Source organism: Zonotrichia albicollis, chromosome 9 (assembly GCF_047830755.1).
Source record: "Zonotrichia albicollis isolate bZonAlb1 chromosome 9, bZonAlb1.hap1, whole genome shotgun sequence".
Classification (NCBI taxonomy): Eukaryota; Metazoa; Chordata; class Aves; order Passeriformes; family Passerellidae; genus Zonotrichia; species Zonotrichia albicollis.
This window is the reverse complement of record NC_133827.1, coordinates 34,271,074-34,291,914: the sequence shown is the minus strand read 5'-3', so window position 1 is coordinate 34,291,914 and position 20,841 is coordinate 34,271,074. Positions and strand designations below refer to the sequence as shown.

General features: G+C 42.9%; 1 protein-coding gene across 8 annotated transcripts in view; it reads right to left on the bottom strand.

Moving 5' to 3' along the window:
- MCF2L2 (MCF.2 cell line derived transforming sequence-like 2) overlaps window positions 1–20,841 on the bottom strand; it is a 149,878-nt gene that overhangs the window by 6,878 nt on the left and 122,159 nt on the right. For 4 of the 8 annotated variants that reach the window (XM_005484823.4, XM_005484822.4, XM_014265521.3 and 1 more), the window contains exons 22-29: window positions 18,001–18,222; window positions 16,675–16,767; window positions 16,192–16,270; window positions 13,053–13,125; window positions 9,912–10,021; window positions 6,017–6,112; window positions 3,382–3,471; window positions 1,627–1,698 (exon numbers count right to left, since the gene is read on the bottom strand). In XM_005484823.4, coding sequence (XP_005484880.2) covers window positions 1,627–1,698; window positions 3,382–3,471; window positions 6,017–6,112; window positions 9,912–10,021; window positions 13,053–13,125; window positions 16,192–16,270; window positions 16,675–16,767; window positions 18,001–18,222 — 835 coding nt within the window. The remainder of the gene's footprint in view (window positions 1–1,626; window positions 1,699–3,381; window positions 3,472–6,016; window positions 6,113–9,911; window positions 10,022–13,052; window positions 13,126–16,191; window positions 16,271–16,674; window positions 16,768–18,000; window positions 18,223–20,841) is intronic. The other 4 variants (XM_026792026.2, XM_014265524.3, XM_014265523.3 and 1 more) reach the window with 4 other exon arrangements.

The following is a 20,841-nucleotide window of genomic DNA, read 5'->3' as shown; positions in this document are numbered from 1 at the left end:
TGTCTTCAAGGTGAAACAGTGACCAGACAACCAGTACAAAGTGAATTCCTGCATCACCTCTGCAACTGACAGGCTCTTTAACAAACAGGTGGACTGGGGTCCAACAGTTATAAAAGAGGAGACACATGACCAGCACAAATGAGTGAAAGGACAGCAGCATTCCACAGAAAAACTGTAAGTCTGAGAAGGACAGAGAACAGCGAAATGAATCAAACAGAAGCATTGATGTTAATTAAGGAAGACAATTGCTGAGTGAACAGTGCAGTGTTCTATTTCATTACAGCTTCCTTACCCATTTTAACATATTTTCCTTGCAGCTTTTAAAATTATTTTTAGGTGATAATTTATGGTTCTGATCCTAATACATACAGCAGTAAAAGGGGACCAGGGAGACCAGAAATTAATGATTTCACCTTTGATGAATGCAACAGAATTTGGGGAGAGAAAATCCCTTGTGTTATTACCTCAGTCAGAACCCTGTCAATAGCAGCAATATCCTCTGCTAAAGGGGTGATAATGTCCATTGTTTCCTACTTAAAGATACTCAGCCTGGTGAGGGATGCTGTGCAGCAGTACTTTGTTTTCAACCCGTGAGAAGCAAGTCAGTTCTATGCTGCAGATAGTTCTTGCACCTTGAAATCCCCCCTGCCCCTGCAGCCACAGGGGATGCTGAGATCAGGGCATCTGTAAGTGAGGGAAGCAAGGCATAAACCTCACACTTTGGGTAGAGCTGGGTGCCAGGATGGTTCTAAACAGTGCCAGGGTTTACTGGCAAAAGGAAATATTCTGCAAACAGCAAAGCTACTTCTGCTGTCTCTGAATTGTTTCTTCCAGAGTGCCATGGGAGATAGCTCTGATATTTCACCAGTTCCATCACTGACCTGTTCACTGGCTCTTCCTACCAAGATTTTGTGCAGAACAACACAATGCTGTGAAAGGAGTCCTCAGCCCACATCTTTCTCCTGCCTGTCCTGCAGCAGAGGTACTTGGATCCTTGTGTTCCCCTAAGGCAAATGGTCAGGGAAAGGCTGGAATGGAAGCTGGTGATCTTCCAGTGACTGAGGAGCAGCACCCCAATTTAACTCTTTGGTTCTGTTTGTTAAACAGTAATTTACAAATCTGCTGCAACAAATTGGTGGAAATTCTGCTTGTCTGAAATGAAACACTGCACTGGGTTTGAAATGGCTATTAATGTACAGCCTAGCCTCTCCTGTAGTCTTCATGCACATGGCTCCTGCTTCTCTCATTAAGAGTAGACACCAGCAAGGGAAGAGGGATGCAAGTGGCCAGACTGCAGGTGAAGGTGAAAAGGAGCCCCTTGGCTCCCTGCTCCTGCTCCCTATGGAGGGAGGCAGAGCCAGGCAGAAAATCCAGATCTAGGTGACAGCCTAGAGCTTTACTTCCCAAAACAGGCAGGGAACTGGGGGTTTAATTCAGGCCCATGCCTAGGTGAATATGAGTGCAGGGGACAGGCAAGGGAGTAACAAGCTGTCTTTATCCCAGTTATGCAGATAAACTGACCCCAACCCCCTAATGAACTCCAGTGTCACCCACCAGCCGTGATGAGATGTGAATTCAGTGAACAATATCAAACGAGGTTTTCATGCAGGATGGAAATACTCCTACCTTCAAACCCCAGGGGAGTTGGGTCACTCTTTATTTCATGTCTCTTGACTTTAACTGCAGGAACAAGGGGACCTGTGTGGAGTTTATAGAGTCACAAGGCTGTAAATATTGTTAAAGGAGAAACTTGCTTTCCTACACCTGAAAACACTAACTACCTAACACTTGCAATTTCACCTAGAAGAATGATCAACCACTGGGTTCTGGGTGGTGGAGATACACACTTCCGTGAAGTGGATAGGGAACAAACCCCTTTGTCAAAAGACATTGAGACATCACAGCAAAAGCATCTGCTTCCCTTGGGGTCTCACAGACGCTGCCTCTCACTCTTGCCCAGGAGATGGCACTAAGGCAGCAGACGCGCAGTCCCCGCCTTTGGCCGTGAGCCTGGCAGGGCACAGCTCACAGAGCCAGCACTTCTGACCCTCGGAACGGGGGACACCGGCCACAGGTCCGTGTGCAGCCCCTCTCCTGTGCCCCACTGCAGATGTGGGGGCAGCTGAACTGCCAGGAGTGACGATCAGACACAGCAGCAGCCTCAGAAGTGGTGACCACAACACCCTGGCAAGGTCTGCATCTGGGCTGATGCTCTGACAAGACTCAGGATTCAGTTCTTCTGTCATCTGAAATATTTTCTTAAAGTAGATGCTGTGACTAAAACACTTAATTGAAAAGCACTGATCCTGTTTTCTAGCTTTGAAAATCATTGCAGAAGTGGTTTTCTCAGTATCCCAAGAGATTGCCAACAGTCTTTTGGCAGACAGGATTCTAGAATAGGACTTTTTGATATGAAACTGTAACAAATTTTAACTTTCATAGCAATTCACACATGCTCTCTTTGATACACCACACTAAAGAACAACCCTTGGTTGCCCATTTTCTTTGTAGATACATGCTTCATTATGTTCCCCAGCTTTGAAAAGATTTATTAGGAAATGACTCAGTCTTCCCATAATTTAGCAACTGATCATGTATGTCTGAGTTGTTGCTGAGGGCAAAAAGCTGTAATAACCTCTTCTCATGTGCTATGCCCATCACTTCCATGTAAGGATGTTCTAGTGCTGTGGTCTAAAGGTGCTGTCAAAGAAACATTTGTAGGTAGTGAGACTGTCACATCCTGCCTCTGCCCATGAATCCCACCATGCCCTCATTCCCTGACAGCCTCCTTGCAGCCAAGGATGTGGCTCATATCCTGCACAGCTGTTGAGAAGGGAACAGATACTGAGCAACTTTCTTCCTGACAACTACAGAGCAAAGATTTTTATACAAATTAATTCTACAATTTTGCCTTCTATTTTGATCTTTTGAATTGCCCTGAAAAATTTAACCTTGCAAATCAGTTCCTCCAGTCCATTCCAGGAACTGCCAAAAGGTAGTATATTCAGAATTCCATGTAAGACCATATGTTCTGTTATCAAAATTATCCCTGATATGCGGGCATATGTGCTCCTGCAAACCTAACCCCACATCAGCCAAACATTAATCCAATTTCCATGGACACCAGCAACACTTTTTGGAGCCTACAATGGAGAAACTGGGAAGAGTCAGTCTGTGTGCTGACAGCACACCTCAATACACATTCAAAATGTCCTGGCCTGCCTCCCTGCAGGTGTTACACTGGTGCTCGCTTTTCTTCTACTGGAACCTCCTGCTCAGTGAAAACTGGGCCTGAGAGGCTCACTCTGAGCAGCATTTGGCAGTGACTGTGCCAGGCAGCAGGCAGGGAGAGGGGGAGCTAAGCAAGCAGCAGGACAGTACCTTTGGTGGCAGCAGAAGCATTGGCTGTAGTGCTGATGGAGGAGGCTAGGGAAAAGCGACGGGTAACTTCTCTGTCCTTAGACTCTGGATCTGGGAGAACAGACAGATGCAATGCAGGGCAGGGTTAGAGGTTAATAAGCACTGGGGGTAAAAGGTGTTCAAAGCAAAGCAGCAGCTGGAAAAGGGTAAAGAAAAGAAAGGTTGCTCCTCTAAAAATACCCTCAACAAGGTGAAAAGCACAGAAAGTGTTACTATGAACATATTTTCAAAGCAATTCCAATTGCACCAATTTCAATACTTCAGAAAAGAGCCATGCCAATTATTATTTTAGCAACCAACTAGCGTCCAAGTACAGCTACAAAACACAGAAATGAGCATGATGGCTGGAATGGGGTGTGCATCTACAGATGAGGTTTGGATCATTTTAGACACTGAGCTGCTTGTTCTGTGATGACTGACCTGAAATACACTGAAAAACAAGCATGAAAGGTTTGAGTTCACATTTGTCATTTCTAAAATTTAACTGTGTGAATGCCTGAAAATATTCTCCAAACTTCCATCTTTACCAGTGCAAACCAGCTTGGAGAAAGTGAAGGCTACAGAGTATTTTTCTCTTTCCTTATTCATCATCCTGCCTTTTCTCTAAGTCTGCTCAGGAGTAAAGACACAGACTCCCCACATTTCACTATGACGTGTGCTGAAGTTGTTCCCACCCCAAGGAATATGAACTTGGCTCTGCAAACTAGGATGGCTAATGCTGACCCAAGGGTGGGGAGATGCAGGGTGCTTTGAGTGTGGACTTGGATACACTTTGGTGCCAGCTCTGGGATGGCTGCCCCAGGGATCTCTGCTGGAGAGCAGGGAGCTCTGGGATCTCTGCTCCAGGATGCCAAAGTTTCTTCTCCAGACATCAGCATTTTTTTGACTAAAACACCAAAGTGATTATATACAACATTTTCCAGCCTGTCATATCCAGCCTAGGCAGAGAGTTCAGCATTTCTCTGAGCATCCATGCTCCACTGGCAGTTGATACCCAATCTTGTTTACACTCTAGTTAATTGGGATATTATATTGTTTAGACCTTCCTTTTTATGTGCTCTTGACAGAAACAGACACAGCAGATCTGAACCAAAGTACACTCAGCTCAACACACCATCCTTCACCATGGCCAGTAACAAAAACCTTTAGACAAAGTGTTGAGGAGCAGGACAAGCTGATAGCAGACACTTCCCTGTTCCCTTCTCCCAGCTTCCAGCGTGCCCCAGCAGCCAGCCCGGGCAGTGCTGAGGCTTTGCCTGCAGCCATGACCACAGCCAGCCTGTCTGCCAGCAGCTCCCTCTGGCCAGAGCAGGTCAGCCCCACAGAGTGAAGCAGGACATTGTGCAAGAGGTGTTCCACAGGAATCTCGAGTAACCAGACCCAGCAAGGCTTTGAACTCAGAGCACCTACAGCTGAGCTCTTCCCAGCTGTGCTTCGCTGCCTGCAACACTGAATACAAGGCAAGACATTTCTTATGACAAGAAAAACTCGGATTAAAAAGTAAAAGAGAGCCCAAACAAAATTGTAAATCTAGACTTGCAAAAATTACAGCATTATTTCTGAAATCTGTGTTTTGTCATTGATTTTCCTGAGTCACAAAATCTAAAATCCACTTGCTTTTGTATTCAGACATTGAACTTTGTTTGTCCATCTTGGATCTCACTACCACATGCAGCCTTAATCTGGTAGCCAGAATCTTACAGCAGTGCTGACTCTTGGTGCATTCTTATCTACTTTATCACATTATAATTTAATGCTTCTGTATTTCTTCTTTTATGCTTTCATCTTGCTTCTTCCTCCTTTGATGTTCACCCTCTCCATCACTGCATACTAACCCTTTGTCTCACAGAGGAAATATTATTTATCAGAACAGGAAAAAAGCCACACAAAAACAATAAAGGGAGTAATTACAGTATCTTTTCAGAAGGTAATTATAAGTAGTCAGTCAATTTAATTTCTATTCACATTTCTTTCTTTCCTCTAAAGTCTCTTCCTTGTACAGCTACCACAGGAACTTGCAAAGCTCTCTTTTCATGGATATCTACTAAACATTTATGCACAAGTACCCAAAACACAGCATTTTACGGTGTCATATAACACAATTAAGTGGAATAAAACCCCAGTTCTCCTGAATTCTCGTTCCCCACTAGGCCACAACTGAACAATATTTGAAAAAACAACAACATCCAACCAATGAATGATTTCACACATGAAAAATCTCATGTAGCACAACAGATATGATACTCTTTTTCTTCAAGCCTGTAAGCTGCTGAAAGAAGTTCAGTTGATCATTTAAAACCAGTTCACACTTTGACCCTTGGGAGAAACTGGAAACAAATGTTATTTGCACTGTACACCAGTAAAAGACCCAACCAGCCAACCCAGAGGTTGCCTTGCCAATGCTGCTGTGGGAGCAATTTTTGGTGACGGTGTCTTTGAGCAGAGGAGCCACTTGTGTACACCAGAAAGGAGCATTTGGGTGAGATGCAGCAGCACTTTAGGAAACAGTGATGGATGGCACCATGGGATGGAGAGAACACCGTGGGAGTGCAGGAGACAGATGGCCTGAGACCAAATGCTGCATGGGTGATTTTACCTTTGGGTGGAGCTCTGCGGTTGGAAAGACCTTGCAATGTGAATCGCTTTCTAGCAAGCGCTGTGCGCTCAAGGTTAAGGCTGCTGGAAGCATCAACTAGGAGAGAGAGGGAGAGGGAAGAGAAATAAGGAAGGAAGGGACAGCTGTTTAGCTTATGGGAAAGGAAAGGTTAGCACTGGATGACAACTCAAAAGAAATCAATAAATTTTGATTCAGTTCAAGCCTGAGCAAGAGCTAATCAATTGGAAAGGTGACATGAGGTCAGGGTGAGTAAACCAGCTGAACCAAACAGACCCCTGGGTTGAGTTTGGCTCACTGAGTTTTAATGGAGAACAACAACAAAACAAAACCAAAGAATAACAGGTGAAGGGAGGTAGCTCTCATCAAGGGAAAATACCATTTAGCAGCAAGCTAGTGCCTTCTGGTATGGAAACACATCATTGGTTGGAGCAGTGAGTTGTAGGGAGAAATAAGAGAAGAAGCCTTGCAGTACAAGACATGCAAGTGTTGGGAGCAGTCCCACTTCTGCAATCCAGCACTGGCACTGAAGAGTCTGCCCTCACCAGTCCTGTGGCTGGTACACCTTCAGCCTTACCTGCTGAAACCTTTCTAAAGCCTCTGAAGCTGGCAGAGTCATGCAATTATCTCCTGATTTGCTGGGATGTAAGGGTGCCATGCCAGCAAAGCTCACATGCCAGGCTCCTGCATGAATAATCAGCCATGCTGTCTGACAGCTGCCTCTGCAGAGATCACAGAAGGATGGAGGTCCTGAGGCTCTGGGCTTGAAAGATACTCAGTTACTCACATTGCAGGAAACAGGACCTAGCTCAAACCCCCAGATCCACACATTCCTGCCAAATCCTCCATCTGCTCCTTTCTTGGTGTGGGCAGATAACACCCAGAAGGTTTATGGCAAAGGAGCAGGAGAAAAACCATGTGTTGGGTACCTGCTTCTGAGCCTTGGGATTTAACCAATAGATTTTCCTCCTCTTTAGTTCACACACTATCACATGAAAATCTTTAGAAGGACAAATGAAGACCAAAAGTACAAAGGGAACACAAAGAGATAGTGAATCCACGCTGACAGACAAGCAACAGACAGATTAGCTGTGCTTCCAAAGGAAAGTGCATCCCATCACTTCCCGATTTGCAGCCAAGATAATCTAAGACCCAAGGTGCCTGCATGCATAGGGGGGTGTGAGAGGAACAGATTTTAACAACACAGAAGGATTATGTCACTGTGGTTCAGCTCCTTCTACCCAGTGCCAGCTCTGGGCCAGGCAGGTGCATCTGGTGAGGAGCTGCTCCCAAGCAGTGGCTTCTGCTGTGGGGCTGCCTTTGGCTTCCAAACAGTCTGTGTTGGCCATTCCCTGCTCCCACTGCCTGGCAATCTTTGTACAGATACTGTAGCTTATAAAGAATTCCAAAACTGGCACATAAAACATATTCACTTTCTGTTTTCTTAGGGCAAGAAAATCCAGAGATGTCAAATTATCAGAGATGTCCCACAGGGAGTACAGCAGTGCATGTGCAGAGGGGTGGGCTCCTGGGTTCTTCAGCTCTGAAATTGAATCACTTCACTGAGGGACCCCTTTGCTTTTCACAAGTCCCCACAGCCTCTCAGCACCAGCAAAGCATTTGACACCGGTCTTTGAAGTCATGTTGTCTCCACCTGAGTCATACAAACCTTTTCCTTCATTCTGCAGGTATACCAAATAACCCTGGAAATGATTTCCAAGCATAATAAGAACCAGCAGGTTGAAGGAGAGCCTGCAATGCACACTTGTGTCAAAGAAAGCCAGCAGCATCCTGGGCTGCACTGGGCAGAGCTATGCCAGCAGCTCCAGGGAGGTGATGTGATGTTTCCCCTCATCTCAGCACAGAGAGACCCTCCAGCAGTGCTGTCCTGTCCTGGGCTCCTCCAGTGAATCCAGTGAGGATCATTAAGGGATTGCTGACATGAGGGGAGAGTAAAAAAAGAGCTCTGACTGCACAGCCTGGAGAACAAAAGGCTCAGGAAGATCTTATAAAATAAAGAAATGGAGCCAGAGGCTTCTCAGTGGAGCCCAGTGAAAAAAGGATGAGAGAGGCAACAGGCACAAATTGAAATATGGGAAATTCCATTTAAAAATGTGAGAAACCCTTTTTACTGTGAAAGGGGTTAAACCTAGGACAGGGTCCCCATGGCAGATTATGGAGTCACCATCCTTGGAGCTGTTCAGAACCCAAAAGGCCTTGGCTGTGAGCACCTTGCTGCAGCTGACCCTGCTTTGAGTGGGGCAGTCAGACAAGGGGGTCCCCAGAGAATCCTGCAGGATTTGCTCCTGTTTTATTTCAAGGCAGTGACTCCACCAGTCATGTCCACACAAAACACTGATTTACATGTAGAAAACTCTGCCACAGCCACTTATCAATAAGAATAACAAAACTGAAATAATTTGTCAATAGTACCCTCCCCTTCTGTACTGTAGAAACTCCCCAATGTTTTAAAATAATGTGTTCACATTAACTAGACCGATATTGGAAGCATTTTACAGGCAGTAGGTGGCACAAAAGAGACAGTTTTGGCAGAGCCCCAGGCTGTGTGCCGAGTGTTGGGACATTTTTGGGTTCAGCCCCCTGCAGAGCCCTAGGTGCCTCACAGGACACAAACTCGAGTTTTGGCGGGACATGTGGAGCTGGAGAGCATTTTGGTGGCTCTGCAGAGCGAGGTTTGCAGCTCAGGATGCACAGGGCACCCAAATCCCCAAAGAATGGACTCACTGCCCAGCCCTGCAGGAAGAGCCACCCACCAGAGGATGAGGATGCTCTGGGCTGAGCCAGTGGGATCCCAGCCAGAGCCCTGAGGAGCTGCTCATGGGAAAGCAGAAGGCAGAAGAATGACAATCAGCAGGAATGTGAGCCCCGTTCCCACACTCTAGAGTAAGCTGGACAGTTAGAAAACATCAGTAATCCTCTTGGAATTTTTTAAAGTTTCTAAATTTAAAAGGAAAAGCTACTTTTCCACTTTTTGAATTAGAAAAAAAAGTCTAAATATTTTAAAAATAAAATTTTACTGAAAAATAATTTTAACATTGGGTTTTTTAATGAAGAATCTGTAACTTTTTTCCAGCATGAAAACCTACTGCAATTAAAAATCTTTTGGTGAATAGCCTTTCTTTTCCAAGAGAGACATTCCATTTTCTTTTTAAATATCTTTATTTATAATGAGGGTGTTACTTTATGCCTCATTTGGGTATTAATCTCTTAAGACCTCACCATTTTCTTTTTTATATTAGTAGAAAATTCTTTGTTCAACATTAAGAAATACTGCCTAAAAGAGAAACTGCTGTCAAAAGATTTTCTCTTCCTGCTGTCAGATGAGATTCCATTTCTTTATAGTGTTTATTTTAACTTCTGTTATATAGAAGACCTATTGTGCTTATGGGCTCAAATAATGGAGGGACTTTCTGTGACTGCCTGTGGGTTTATTTACTGTACACCTGGGGAGAATTGATATACACAGAGGAGGCAAAAAACTCTCCTTGACTTGAACAAAGAAATCAGTTAGCAAAGTCTGCAGAAAAAAATTTAAATTAAGTATGTCTAGAAATCAACTTCACCAGGATGCAGAAGGTTAAAACACATATGCTATTGTCCCCTAAGTTCTATTTTTAAACACAAGTTGTATAAAGAGCACTATAAAGCATCAAAACTCAGACTTAAAAACTCTAAACTGGTGATGCCTTTTGGTGCTCACAAATTTCCATGGTTCAGTCATTCAGCTTTGTAGCATTGGTTTTTTGATGTTGGGTTAAAACAATGTAGATCTAAAGTATGCTCATCAAACTCCAGAAATATGTGCAAATGTAAAAATATTACCCTTTGGAAGCAAAAGCTCTGTGAAAACTCCTACCTCTCTTTTGTCTGGCGCTGGGACTGGAATTCCTGTTTTTATTGTTAGATGCATCCACATTTGATGTCTCAGATTTGTTTTCATATATACTTGATGACTTCCTGCTATACCTTGGGACAAAAGAAATACAAAAATAGTAACATTCCTGTTAAATCTAATAAAGCACTGAGCACTAAGCATTCTTATTTACCCTCAAACATGGAAGCCTAAGGAACAAAGGACTGGTTTTAAAATGCTGTCTGGTACAAAAGCCTGCATCTGTGCAGGCATATGTGGGAAAAACCCATCCTGCCTCCTCTGCACACCACACAGTGAGGGATGTGGATTCATTAGCGTTGAGAAGGAAAAAATGGAGAAACAAGCTGGCTGTCTGCACAACTTCTTTTTGCAAGTGCAGCAGATTTGAAAGGTTGGAGTGGGAAGCCAGGTAAGAAAAGACAACCCAGATTTTCCTTCTTTTGCAGCATAAATACATTTTTCTCCAGGAGAGAAATGGATACTGGATGGTCACGTAGAGGTCACACCATGCATAAGCAACATATGAATTCTATTGGCTTCCCCAACTTCTGTTTCTTTGCTCTTTGGAGCATGAATCCCAGTGAGATATCCCTGTCTGCAGCTGAATCACAAATGGGAGGATCCACCTTGACAAACCTGCCCAGATACTGCCTTGGGTAATGGGACTGAGGCCCCTGTCCCAGGTTTGTTGGACATTCAAACTGCAAGGTTTTCTTGTGGTTCTTTGCAAATGTCTGGTGGTTTAATTTGGATGTCTGACTGTTATTTTTGGCAGGCTGCTCCACACAAATCATTGTATCTACACATTTGAAATACTCTTTACCAAAGCTCTTGTTATTGACACGTATCAGCAATTAAACTGCTGCTTGCAAATAACACGTGAACTGCTGTAAGAGAAGGTCCAAGATACATCATTAACAACTTAAAACCATTTTAAATACTAGAGGTTTGTAAATACCTTTTCTAAATATAAAGTAGTCCAGGACTCATTGTTTTGCATTTGAACTTTTGACCTGTTTCTGATGGAATCTTAGCAAGGTCTCTGTTACCTCCTGTACTCCATCAAAATGTGATTTTGCAGCCTCATGTCGGGTACAAAATGGGGCTCAAAATAAACATGGGAACAAATCCAAAGCACACTCACATTTCCTTATTCTTTTTCCTCTCTTTCTTCCCAGCTAGGCTGGGATAACTGTGAAACATGCAGCTGACAGAGTTAAAGATTTACAGCTGTGCGAAAGACACCAAGAAAATACAAGAGCTTTTCTGAAACAGCATCTGCAGCCAAATTCCAAGAGTTTGTGTTTATCCATGTTCACAAGATATTTTTACATGGATGTATGACTGCATCAGTCATTTCCAACAAAGCAGATTGTTAAGCAGTTAGAACAATAGACTATTTAAATTTCATGTGTTTCAATAGATTAGAAAACAATACAAAGGGATCATTTCATTATCAATGAAATGTAGCAGCCATCCCTTGAGAGAGAGAGAGAGCTACAGCAGCAATAGATACCACTGGGCATCCCAGTTTAGGATTAAACAGTGAATTTTGTGGAAGAACTTGGGGAGAGAGAATTGAAATAGATTGAAGAGGAATTAGGGACACTCAGTAACTGCCTGTGTGTAGGACACTGGCTCTAAGTGTTCCTTTTCCCAACACCTCAGCTCCAATCCCAAGTCAGGCCTGCCTTATCTCATGGAATTGCAGTCCCAAGTGATGTTGGTGGCAGGTAAACAGTAAAGGGGATAGTCTTTGTCATGGGACAGATACAGCTTGGGGAGGGGAACACATCCTGCAAACAGATTTCCCCCATGTCACAGCAGAGGTTTGCCAATTCCCGACAAAAGCAGAGTCACTGTCACACATGGGCAGTCCAGGAGGAGGTGTCTGTTGGGTAGATAACATGGCAGTGATTGATCAGCCTCCTCCTGCTGGCAGAGCACGGGTGGTGCTGGCTGCCCTTTAGCAGATGCTGTCTCCTCCGCCTCCAGCACCTCTCACAGCTGGGGCTGCTTGGTCACACCAGCCACGAGCACAGGCTGTGCCACGTGGTGGCTGCTGCAGTCCAGCCTCTTCCTTCCCCTCCTTGTCTCCCCCAGCAATCCAGAGCAGGCTGCAGAAAGGGCTCCCCAGTCTGAGGAACTCTGGATCCACCATTTCACATCAACTCCTGCACAGTCAGCTTGATGCTGCAATTCTGCTGCCCCAGCTTATCTTGGGGACACATATAATAACAGATAATGGCACACCCTGAACTTTGTGCCATTCATCACAGCCCAGAACACTGTTCTTCCAGGAAGACTCACTGCATTCTTCCTCTTTCTATAATAACCCAGCATTTGGAGAAGGAGCATCTGACCTCTCTTTTTCTGGCACAGTTGGCAGAGCGAGGACAACACTTCATTTTTCCTTTGGATTAATCCACTCTAGGACAAATAGCTGATCACATGGCCTTTCTTCCTGGAGTTAATTTTCTGCTGACATATTTTGTCTATAATTTCTGCTCTGGAAAATCTCACTTTAAGAGCCTTATAAGAAGGACACACATCTGGATTCTTCTGAAACATTTTTGTGATTGCCCTTCATATCTTACTGGAATAATTTTCTCCTATCCCCAGGGTGGTTCTGCTGAAAGATTTCCATCCTTGAACCCTAAAAAAGGCAAATTAACCAAGCCTAGAGAAAATATGGTGCAGGATTAATAGCACTACATCTGTTTAATATTTCTTGCATTGAGTTGTACAACTCTCAAAGGCTCCCTGTTACCTGGGATCTCCTGGCTTGGTTGATCCTGCTAAAATTTTACTGTGAAATCCCATGCCAACTTACATTAAACTTGCCCAGCAACTGGGTCATTACAAAACTTTGCTGACAGCTCCATTTAAGATCCTGGAAATGTTCCAATACTTTTAAACTAAACTTGAGTTAGTCTTTGAAATTAATTCTGGATTGTGATATAACTTCTCTCTTGAGCAAACCTTTATCTGTGTTTATTTATCTTTAAAGAATTTGAAGACAATTGAAGGAAGCTAAACACAAAAACCTATTTATTTATGTACTGCAAAAGCACAAACACAAGACAAAACATGGTCCTGATATGTCAAGGCAGCTGTGGTTACCTGCTTGCATTGGAGGAATCCATTGGTGCATGATACACACTCTCAGTGATTCTTTGGTGCAGTTGACTTGCTTCTGTTAAAAAAAAAAAAAAAGCAAAAAGAAGATGCTCCAAAATGTTTCAATTGCTTCTGTTTTATGTTGAAGGTGGGAGAGAGAAATAGGAGAGGAGAGATTTTGACTGCCACTGCAATCAAAATGGAATGCTTGTACTTGAAGAGAAAGGCATATTAAGATCTTAACGAAACCTTTTAGCTCACCAAACAAATCACATTTTTTCACCACAAAAGAGATTTCTTACCCTACTCCCTTCCCTTTTCTCGGTACCTCCTCCTAGCTAACTGCATGATATTGATCTGGAGAATGGATAATGGCCTTTTTTCCAGAATACAAGTTTTGTGGCTCACAGCTTTGTCTGGATTTAGCAACACATGTCCATCAGTCCTTTTGCATACTCAGCCACATAGCAGAATATATCCCTATCTCTCTGCAGAATGCTTTTGCTCAGCATCCTCAACAAACAGTAATCAGAAAAAGTTATATATGCCATTTGTTCGCTCTTTTTGCAGGGCCACAAGGTAGCAACAGACTTGTACCTTGTCCAGTAAATTCTGAGCGAAGAAAAAGTGTAAGACAGCTCAGAGTCTGGATTTCAGGGCCAGGAGAGTCAGATACTGAGAAGTGAGCAAGCAATGGAAGGAGCTGCTTTCAAACCCTCATATTGCTGAGATCCCTGGGCTATTTCAGTCTGAAAAAGATGAACCTCCTATCAGTGAAGGAGACATGACAAGGGGATGGGGCAGCACTGAAAGATTAAACTCAGGTAGTTTGTTGGTGGGGTAGAAATGCCCATGCTGGCTGGGGAGTGGGAAGTAGCTCCATTCCTGGGTTTGGCAACTGATTCATGGCCTTACACAAATCCCTTAAACTGTATCAGTAATTCCTTTGCCTGCAAGAGAGCTGCATCCTTGGGGATTGATGGATCAAGGTGCTGCCCAAAGCCTCGTTAGCACTCCATGCTCACTCAGTATCTGACAGGGCTGGGTACACACCAAGTGTTTGGACACCAGTGACCCATATTTTAAACTATTTATCCCATCCTGTGGCCACCTTCTCTGCCCCTCACTCATCCACCTCAGCTGGTTCCTTCCAACGTTCCAACCCCTGTGCAACTCCTAACAACAATCATTAAAAACAGCCAAAAAACCAAATACATCCCTCTTCCTTCTCCCATTGCAATGCTCAGTTGTAAAAATATCCAGTCTTGGATTAAGGCCTCTTGTTTTGTGAGCCATTAAAAAAAGAAACTTTAAAACCACAGGACAAAGCATGTGCTTCCTGACAGCAGTTATTGTAGTAAGGGCTTTGATTCATGTGAGCATTTGGGAAAAGGCAATGGGAAGAGCTGCAATAGCATATGAGATACAATTTATATCCTTTGAGTGCTGTTCTGCTGGATTCACAATAAATAAAGGAAAGCTTGACTATATTCACAGACTAGAATGAAAGTCACCCTTGCATGGTCTCAAGACCAGACTGAATAAAGTCTTGAGTAACCTTGTTTGACCAATAACTGACTCTGCCCTGAGCTGGACCTTGGACTGGGATGTCCTGACGTCCCTTGAAAGCTGAAATATTCTAGAATGGTATGATCTTAGTGCAAATCAATAAAGAACATCAAAATAGAAATGTTTCAATCAGTCTTGATTCCTGTATATTTTTCTCTGGAAAATGCAAAGCAGCTCTAATAGCTTATAGGTCTTGTATGCTATAGAGGTTTCACTAATGCTCATCTGGGTAACATACAAGCCTAATTTCCTTTGCCTAGAAACACAAATAGAGGACTAGCACTCTATCCTATTAAATATGTACATTTTCTCCATTAGCAACTCTTTGTGGTAGCCTAAGTAACCAGTTTTTATACTTCAGAAGCAAATAGTAAAAACCATATCAGAAAGTCTCTAGTCCTGAAACTGCACTAACAAGAATCTTGAGGTCTTTCCTCAGCAATTCCTGATGAACTAATGACAGTAAAATTCAGAATAAAAAGGAGAAAGGATGAAGGAAAGATCAGTAACACAAGACCAGAGCAGTAAACATCGTAAATAAGTGTGTTGTTATGGGTTGGATTCCATTGTTAATGTTCATAATTGTTTCCTTGGATCTAAGGAGGATGCAAGAACTCATTGTCTTTGTGAAACAGGCAATTAAAATAGAGGTGACCTCCAAAGTTAAAGCACAGGCACAAGTTTCCACCTTGGACAAAGTCTGCTTAGGAATTTGAAGGATGTGGGTGGAGAGGCTTTGCTGACCTTTGCTTTAAAGAGAGATGAGTGTATGAACGAAACAGAAACTGACAGACCAAGGTGAGAGGCAATGCCAAGATTCAGGAAAAGTCTGTGGGGTTTTTTGTCCTAAGAGAATAAATAGAGTAGCATCTATGATAGCTATCATCACTATGTTCTTTTGCCATCTGAAATAACCTGACTGAATTTTGTCTGTCTGGGGTTCAATACCTTATATAAAAAAGGGTGTCATTATTTTAGTTATTTAGGAGGCTTCAATTATTGACAGTGTTGAACACATCACAAACCACCTTCATAGTGACATCTCTGTGAGAGAGGGAAATGTCATGAACCATGTTCTACAGGGAGGTCACTAAGATGGAAAAAAGGGACAACTGACATTTAGAACATAAGGTGGGGGGTGACTAGATTTGAAACAAAAAACCCTTAAAGCCCAAACAAAACAAAGCAAAGACTAAAACAGAGGAGCATTTGCTGTGTCCAGTCATGGATGTGGAAGGAGACCTTTTGATCCAGGAGACATGGAATGCACATCCCATCTCCTCACATGCTGAGGTAAAAGGATGCTTCTGCCGTTGTGGCTTGAGAGGGACAACAGAGGAAAACCATGTTCCTTGGACTAACTGTGAATGGAATAGTTATCTCTGTCACTTCTAAAAGTCCAAGAAATTTTCTTTCATCAGGACATGGCTTTAATCCCAGCAATGCTGTAAGTGCCCAGCTGGTCCTCGCTGGCTTCACTGGGGGTCCTGGCTGGCACTGAGGCTGTCCCAGCCCCACATTGTCACACACAGCTACAGGGGAACATTGCCAGCTGCTGCTCTGTGAGCCCTACCTCTGCATGCCTCCAGCTGTCCTGTCAGGACTTTGCGGATCTCTGAAATCCAGGTGTTCTTCAGCTCAACAGAAGATGCCTGAGAACAAAGAGGACAAGGCAAAGCAGATCCAGTTAAAACATGCTGCCAGTCACTGGGCTGCCCTGACCTACACCAACTCTCAGCTTTGCCAAGGATTGGAACACTGTGGCCAGCTTTGAGCAAAGCAGACACTCCTCAACATAGAAAAGTTACTACAAATCCAAAGTCCTGTCCTTGCTTTTCCAGCATTCCAAGGAATTTTCTATTACTTTATTTCTTCTTTTGGCCAAAATCCTGGCCATTTTCACAATAAATTAGCCATTTCAGTGCCTTTGAAAGTGCTTCACCAATAAAGCTTTCAATGGCTATTGTTTCTGGAGTGTACAGGACAGTGAACATTCTTAAAAACAATTCACTTGAAAGGAAGTATAGTCCTTGAAAACAAAAAGAATTGTCATTACCTGAATGATATAGACTTCTTCTCTGCCATTATACCAGATCTCAAACTTCTTATTATCCCCTTTTACGTTTTCTGTAATGCCCACAGTGCTCATCTGTTTCAAAATAGAAAACAAGAAGCTGGAATCTGGAAAATATCAACAGTCTTTAAACTTGATCCTCTGAGGAGCATTTTTAAAAGGCTGCATTCACTTCTGACACCTTTGGGAGTCATTAAAAGTAAAATTCAGAGCATGTTACTTCTCAATATCTAATTTGTCATTTGTCTTTTTGATTGCTAAAGGGAAAAAGAATGTTCAAAATTAACCCAAGCTAAAGTCTGATCTTGAATTTATCTTCTTTTCTTTTATTGCTTGATCTGTGGATCAGTTTTCAACCCCATCCTGGCTCTTGTTCACCTTGATAAATTTTCAGTTTTAGGACTGTTTTTTTCACTTGCTATGACTGACCTGTTGAGATGGGAGAGAAAGAGGGATGGAATAGGGCTTTGTGAAATTTAATGACCAGTCTGCAAATCCAGAAGACACAAAAAAAAATTTCTAGATTTCTTAAATGAAAACTTCTTAATCACAGTCTTGAAGTTCAGCTGCTACTAACAGCTTCTCATCTTATTACTGTATTTGCTCATGCCTCTTGTTCACATCCACATCAGCATTTATTTAAAGATTTAGACAGTGTTATGCCACCATTCCTTCTATCTCTACAGGAAGAAACTGGAAATACTTAGATGAATTGGTAAGAGCCTTGAAACAGATTCTGTTACAATTCCTGTCTGGGTACCCTGAAATAAGTTTGGAACATTTCACTTGATGATCTGTGTTAGCTGGTTAAAGTCACAAGTGTCACACCAATGTGCTTAGAGGGAAAATGTGGCCTACTTGTGATTGCCACCTTAAAATGTCCTGACTCATATCTGGAAATTTCACTCTTACAAATAAAAGGGCACTTCTACTGCACTGATTCATCTGTAGGTGTTATTGCCACAGAAAATATCAGCTCAGCTGTGCCAATAGTAAAACGTGCCATAGAACTGCACCTGGAGGATGCCTGTAGGCAGAGCAATGACAGATGCAGGTCCATTCAGTCTGGTTTCTCTTTATGGATGCTGGGCAAGATCATACAAGGTGCTCCTTTGTGTCAAGTTGCAAAGAACAAGGTTCACATCTGCAGTTGCAGGATAGCTTGGTGTGTCCCCAGTCCAAAACTAAATGGGAGCTGTCATTTATTCAGGGATGCAAGACAGCTTCTTCAAATCCCCATGTGGGCACATCCCTGCCTGTGAGAACACCAGACTTATTTCCCTCCCCCACCATTACTGCATTTATTACCTTTAATGAATTTTTAAAGCTGTATGAAGCTGTCTTCTCATGGCCATCGGTGTTCTCCTCCCGTTTCTTGCAGAAAAGCAGCATTTTTGTATAGAGGAAGAGGTGTCTCTGCATGGGTTTGAACCTAGCCAAGTCCTTCACCTTGTTATGCCCCTTCTTGTGGTCAGTCCATACGTTGAAGGAGCCCTGCATCAACAGCTTGCCAAGCTCACTGACATCTCCCTGGCAAGCAAGGAAAAGAGAGAGCATAGATCACACTCAAACCAGGGTAGACCCAGGCACAATTCATTCCTCTGCTGATGTTTGAGGTTCCAGGCAAGAGGCAGCCCTAGTGTTGGAGAGTGCACATGTCCCCTTGCTAAGCCTGTGTGGTTTCTTCCCACAACCATTAACCCACTGGTTTCCATGTCCATAATTCCCAGTTTGTCTCCCCACACATAGTTAGCATTTAAGATCCACCTCAAGATCTCTCTGGATGTGACACACAGGCTGTCCCCTCTGGTGACCTCAGAGGAACCTTCTGCTGACAAAAACTGGGTTTCAAGGCCCCTGACTCCAAGGCAGTAAGAAGGGCCAGTGCAGTCCAATACCCAAACAAAGGCTTTGGCTCTGGAAGATTTAGTTTCAGTTTCCACTCTTGTGCAAGCTTCCTCCATCCCTGGGCAAAACCTTGAAAGAGCTCAGATGCCTGAAGTCACGGATCAGTGCCTAGAGCTGTGTAGGTATGTAATTCCCTCCTGTTTCAAAATAGTCTTTACAAGCTTTGTCAATAATTTCTTGGCTCACCATCTGCAAACTATACAACACGGCACAGCCCTGGGCAAAGAGGGAGCGAATGCACCAAGGAGCCATAAAAGTACCTGAGGGAGAGTGAAGCTAGGCAGGAACAAGACCTTTCTAAATTAAAGCTCTTGTCTGAAGGAAAATACTTCAACTGATATAAATATTTAGCTCAGATGCCACCAGAACAATCCCACATTAAAAGTGGAGGAATGTGTGTATATAAGACATGGCAATGTCTATATGGTAATGGGATTCAACAAATTATGATAATCATAACTATCTTAGCACAAGTTTTCCTAGGAATGCTTTATATAATAAGTTGAGGGAATAAGCCCAGTGCATTATTAAAGTACTTACTTTCAACATTTGCATGTTCTGTTGATTATAAGGTGAAGATGTTGGCTCCAAGTGGGAATGTCTCATTTCTTATACTAAGAATTGCAACCTGCTCTCCCTCTCACTCCCCCTCCTCTACCCTACATTCAACTGCAAAACCAGAGCTTTATTTGGTACTTTTACACTCTATATCAGTGTATTATTAGACTCTCCAAACCATTCAGAAACCCTCAGCAATTTAGATAAGTCTGTCATCTCTAATATATGGACCTGGATCTTTTCTTTGTGCATACAGGACTGGGGGTGTTTGTATTTATATGTGCATGTAGCTATAAACTGCAAGCCTGTGAAAAGCACATGGATATGCAAAGCTAAATTAAAAACAAAACAAAACAAAAAAAACCCACAAAAACCCCACAAGCATATTTTCTACATGGTTCTGACAATGGTGAGAGGCTCCTGTCACTCCAGGCAGTGTTCAATACAGCACTGAGATCCAGAAGTTCAGTTCAACTATTGTGACAGGTCTGTCTTTCCAACCTTGAATCCCTTGGGATTGGGATAATAGTGAGTGAAGTGAGAGACAAGAAAGAGACAGACAGGGATGGCAGACTGCAGCAATCCCACAGCAGACTTTGAATATTAGCCCACAAGCACTGCACTGTCGTCAGTGTAGGCAGCAAATAGGAGGACTGTTTCTGGTAATTTCTGCTAGTGGACAGCAATATTTTATCCTAAAGGAAGTTTATTTAAAGTGGAGGATTTGATCACAATCTCAAATATAATTATTCCCTATTGGAGCAATACATAGTATCCCATGTTTATGGAGGATGAGCAATACATAATGATAATTTATAAGAATCCCTCATCATAATTCATGGACAAACTACCCAGGCCAGATTGTGTACAAATATTGGGATAATAGTAGGAAATACATCTAAATCTTCTGCTCTCTGAGCTTTATTCTACATTTTTTTCTTTTTTTTTCTTTATTTTTTTGTGGTTTTGCCTAAAAATAAAAAACATACACCAATCCAACCCCAGACTTACATATTAGCAATTTCTTACACAAGAGTTCAGCTCCCCAAATCTGCATGTGCCCAAGTCCAAGAAACAGAATGTGCATTTGGGAGCATTCGCCAGCTGTCCCAAAACCTGCTTCCCTACTGCCATAATATCCCTCTCTGAAAGGTTTTCCTTTCCAGGCAAGTATTCCTATCATGGCTGTGTGGGAAAGACTCCACAAGATGGAGTGTGCTTTCATTGTCTATGGGAGGTGTTTATTTGGCACCACAGCTGAGCACCTGGGACAGGTGGAACAGGGAGAAGAAATTACTTGGTACATCCTCTTTCACACTTTCAACCCATTTAAAAATCATGTAACAAAACATCTCAGGAATGCTGTCAGCATTGGGCTGAACAGTGGCCATGTCCTACTCTGCCATATTTTGCAGTTCAGCTAAGAAAGTAGAGGCAAAAATCTAGTCCTTGGAGTTAATATCTGGTATTTCATGAAAAGCTGGAAAATTCAAAAGTAAAAGTTGAAAAGGAACAGGAATGGTTTTTTTTGAATTCCTGAGTACAAAACTACTCACACTTTAAAGCAAGGAATAGACAAAAGGATGACCTCAGCATTTATAGGGACAGGAATCTGGATAAATCCCTCCTACTCAGGATAATATGTTACCTTTCTTGGAGAAGCTCTTCTTCCCTTCCCTTTAC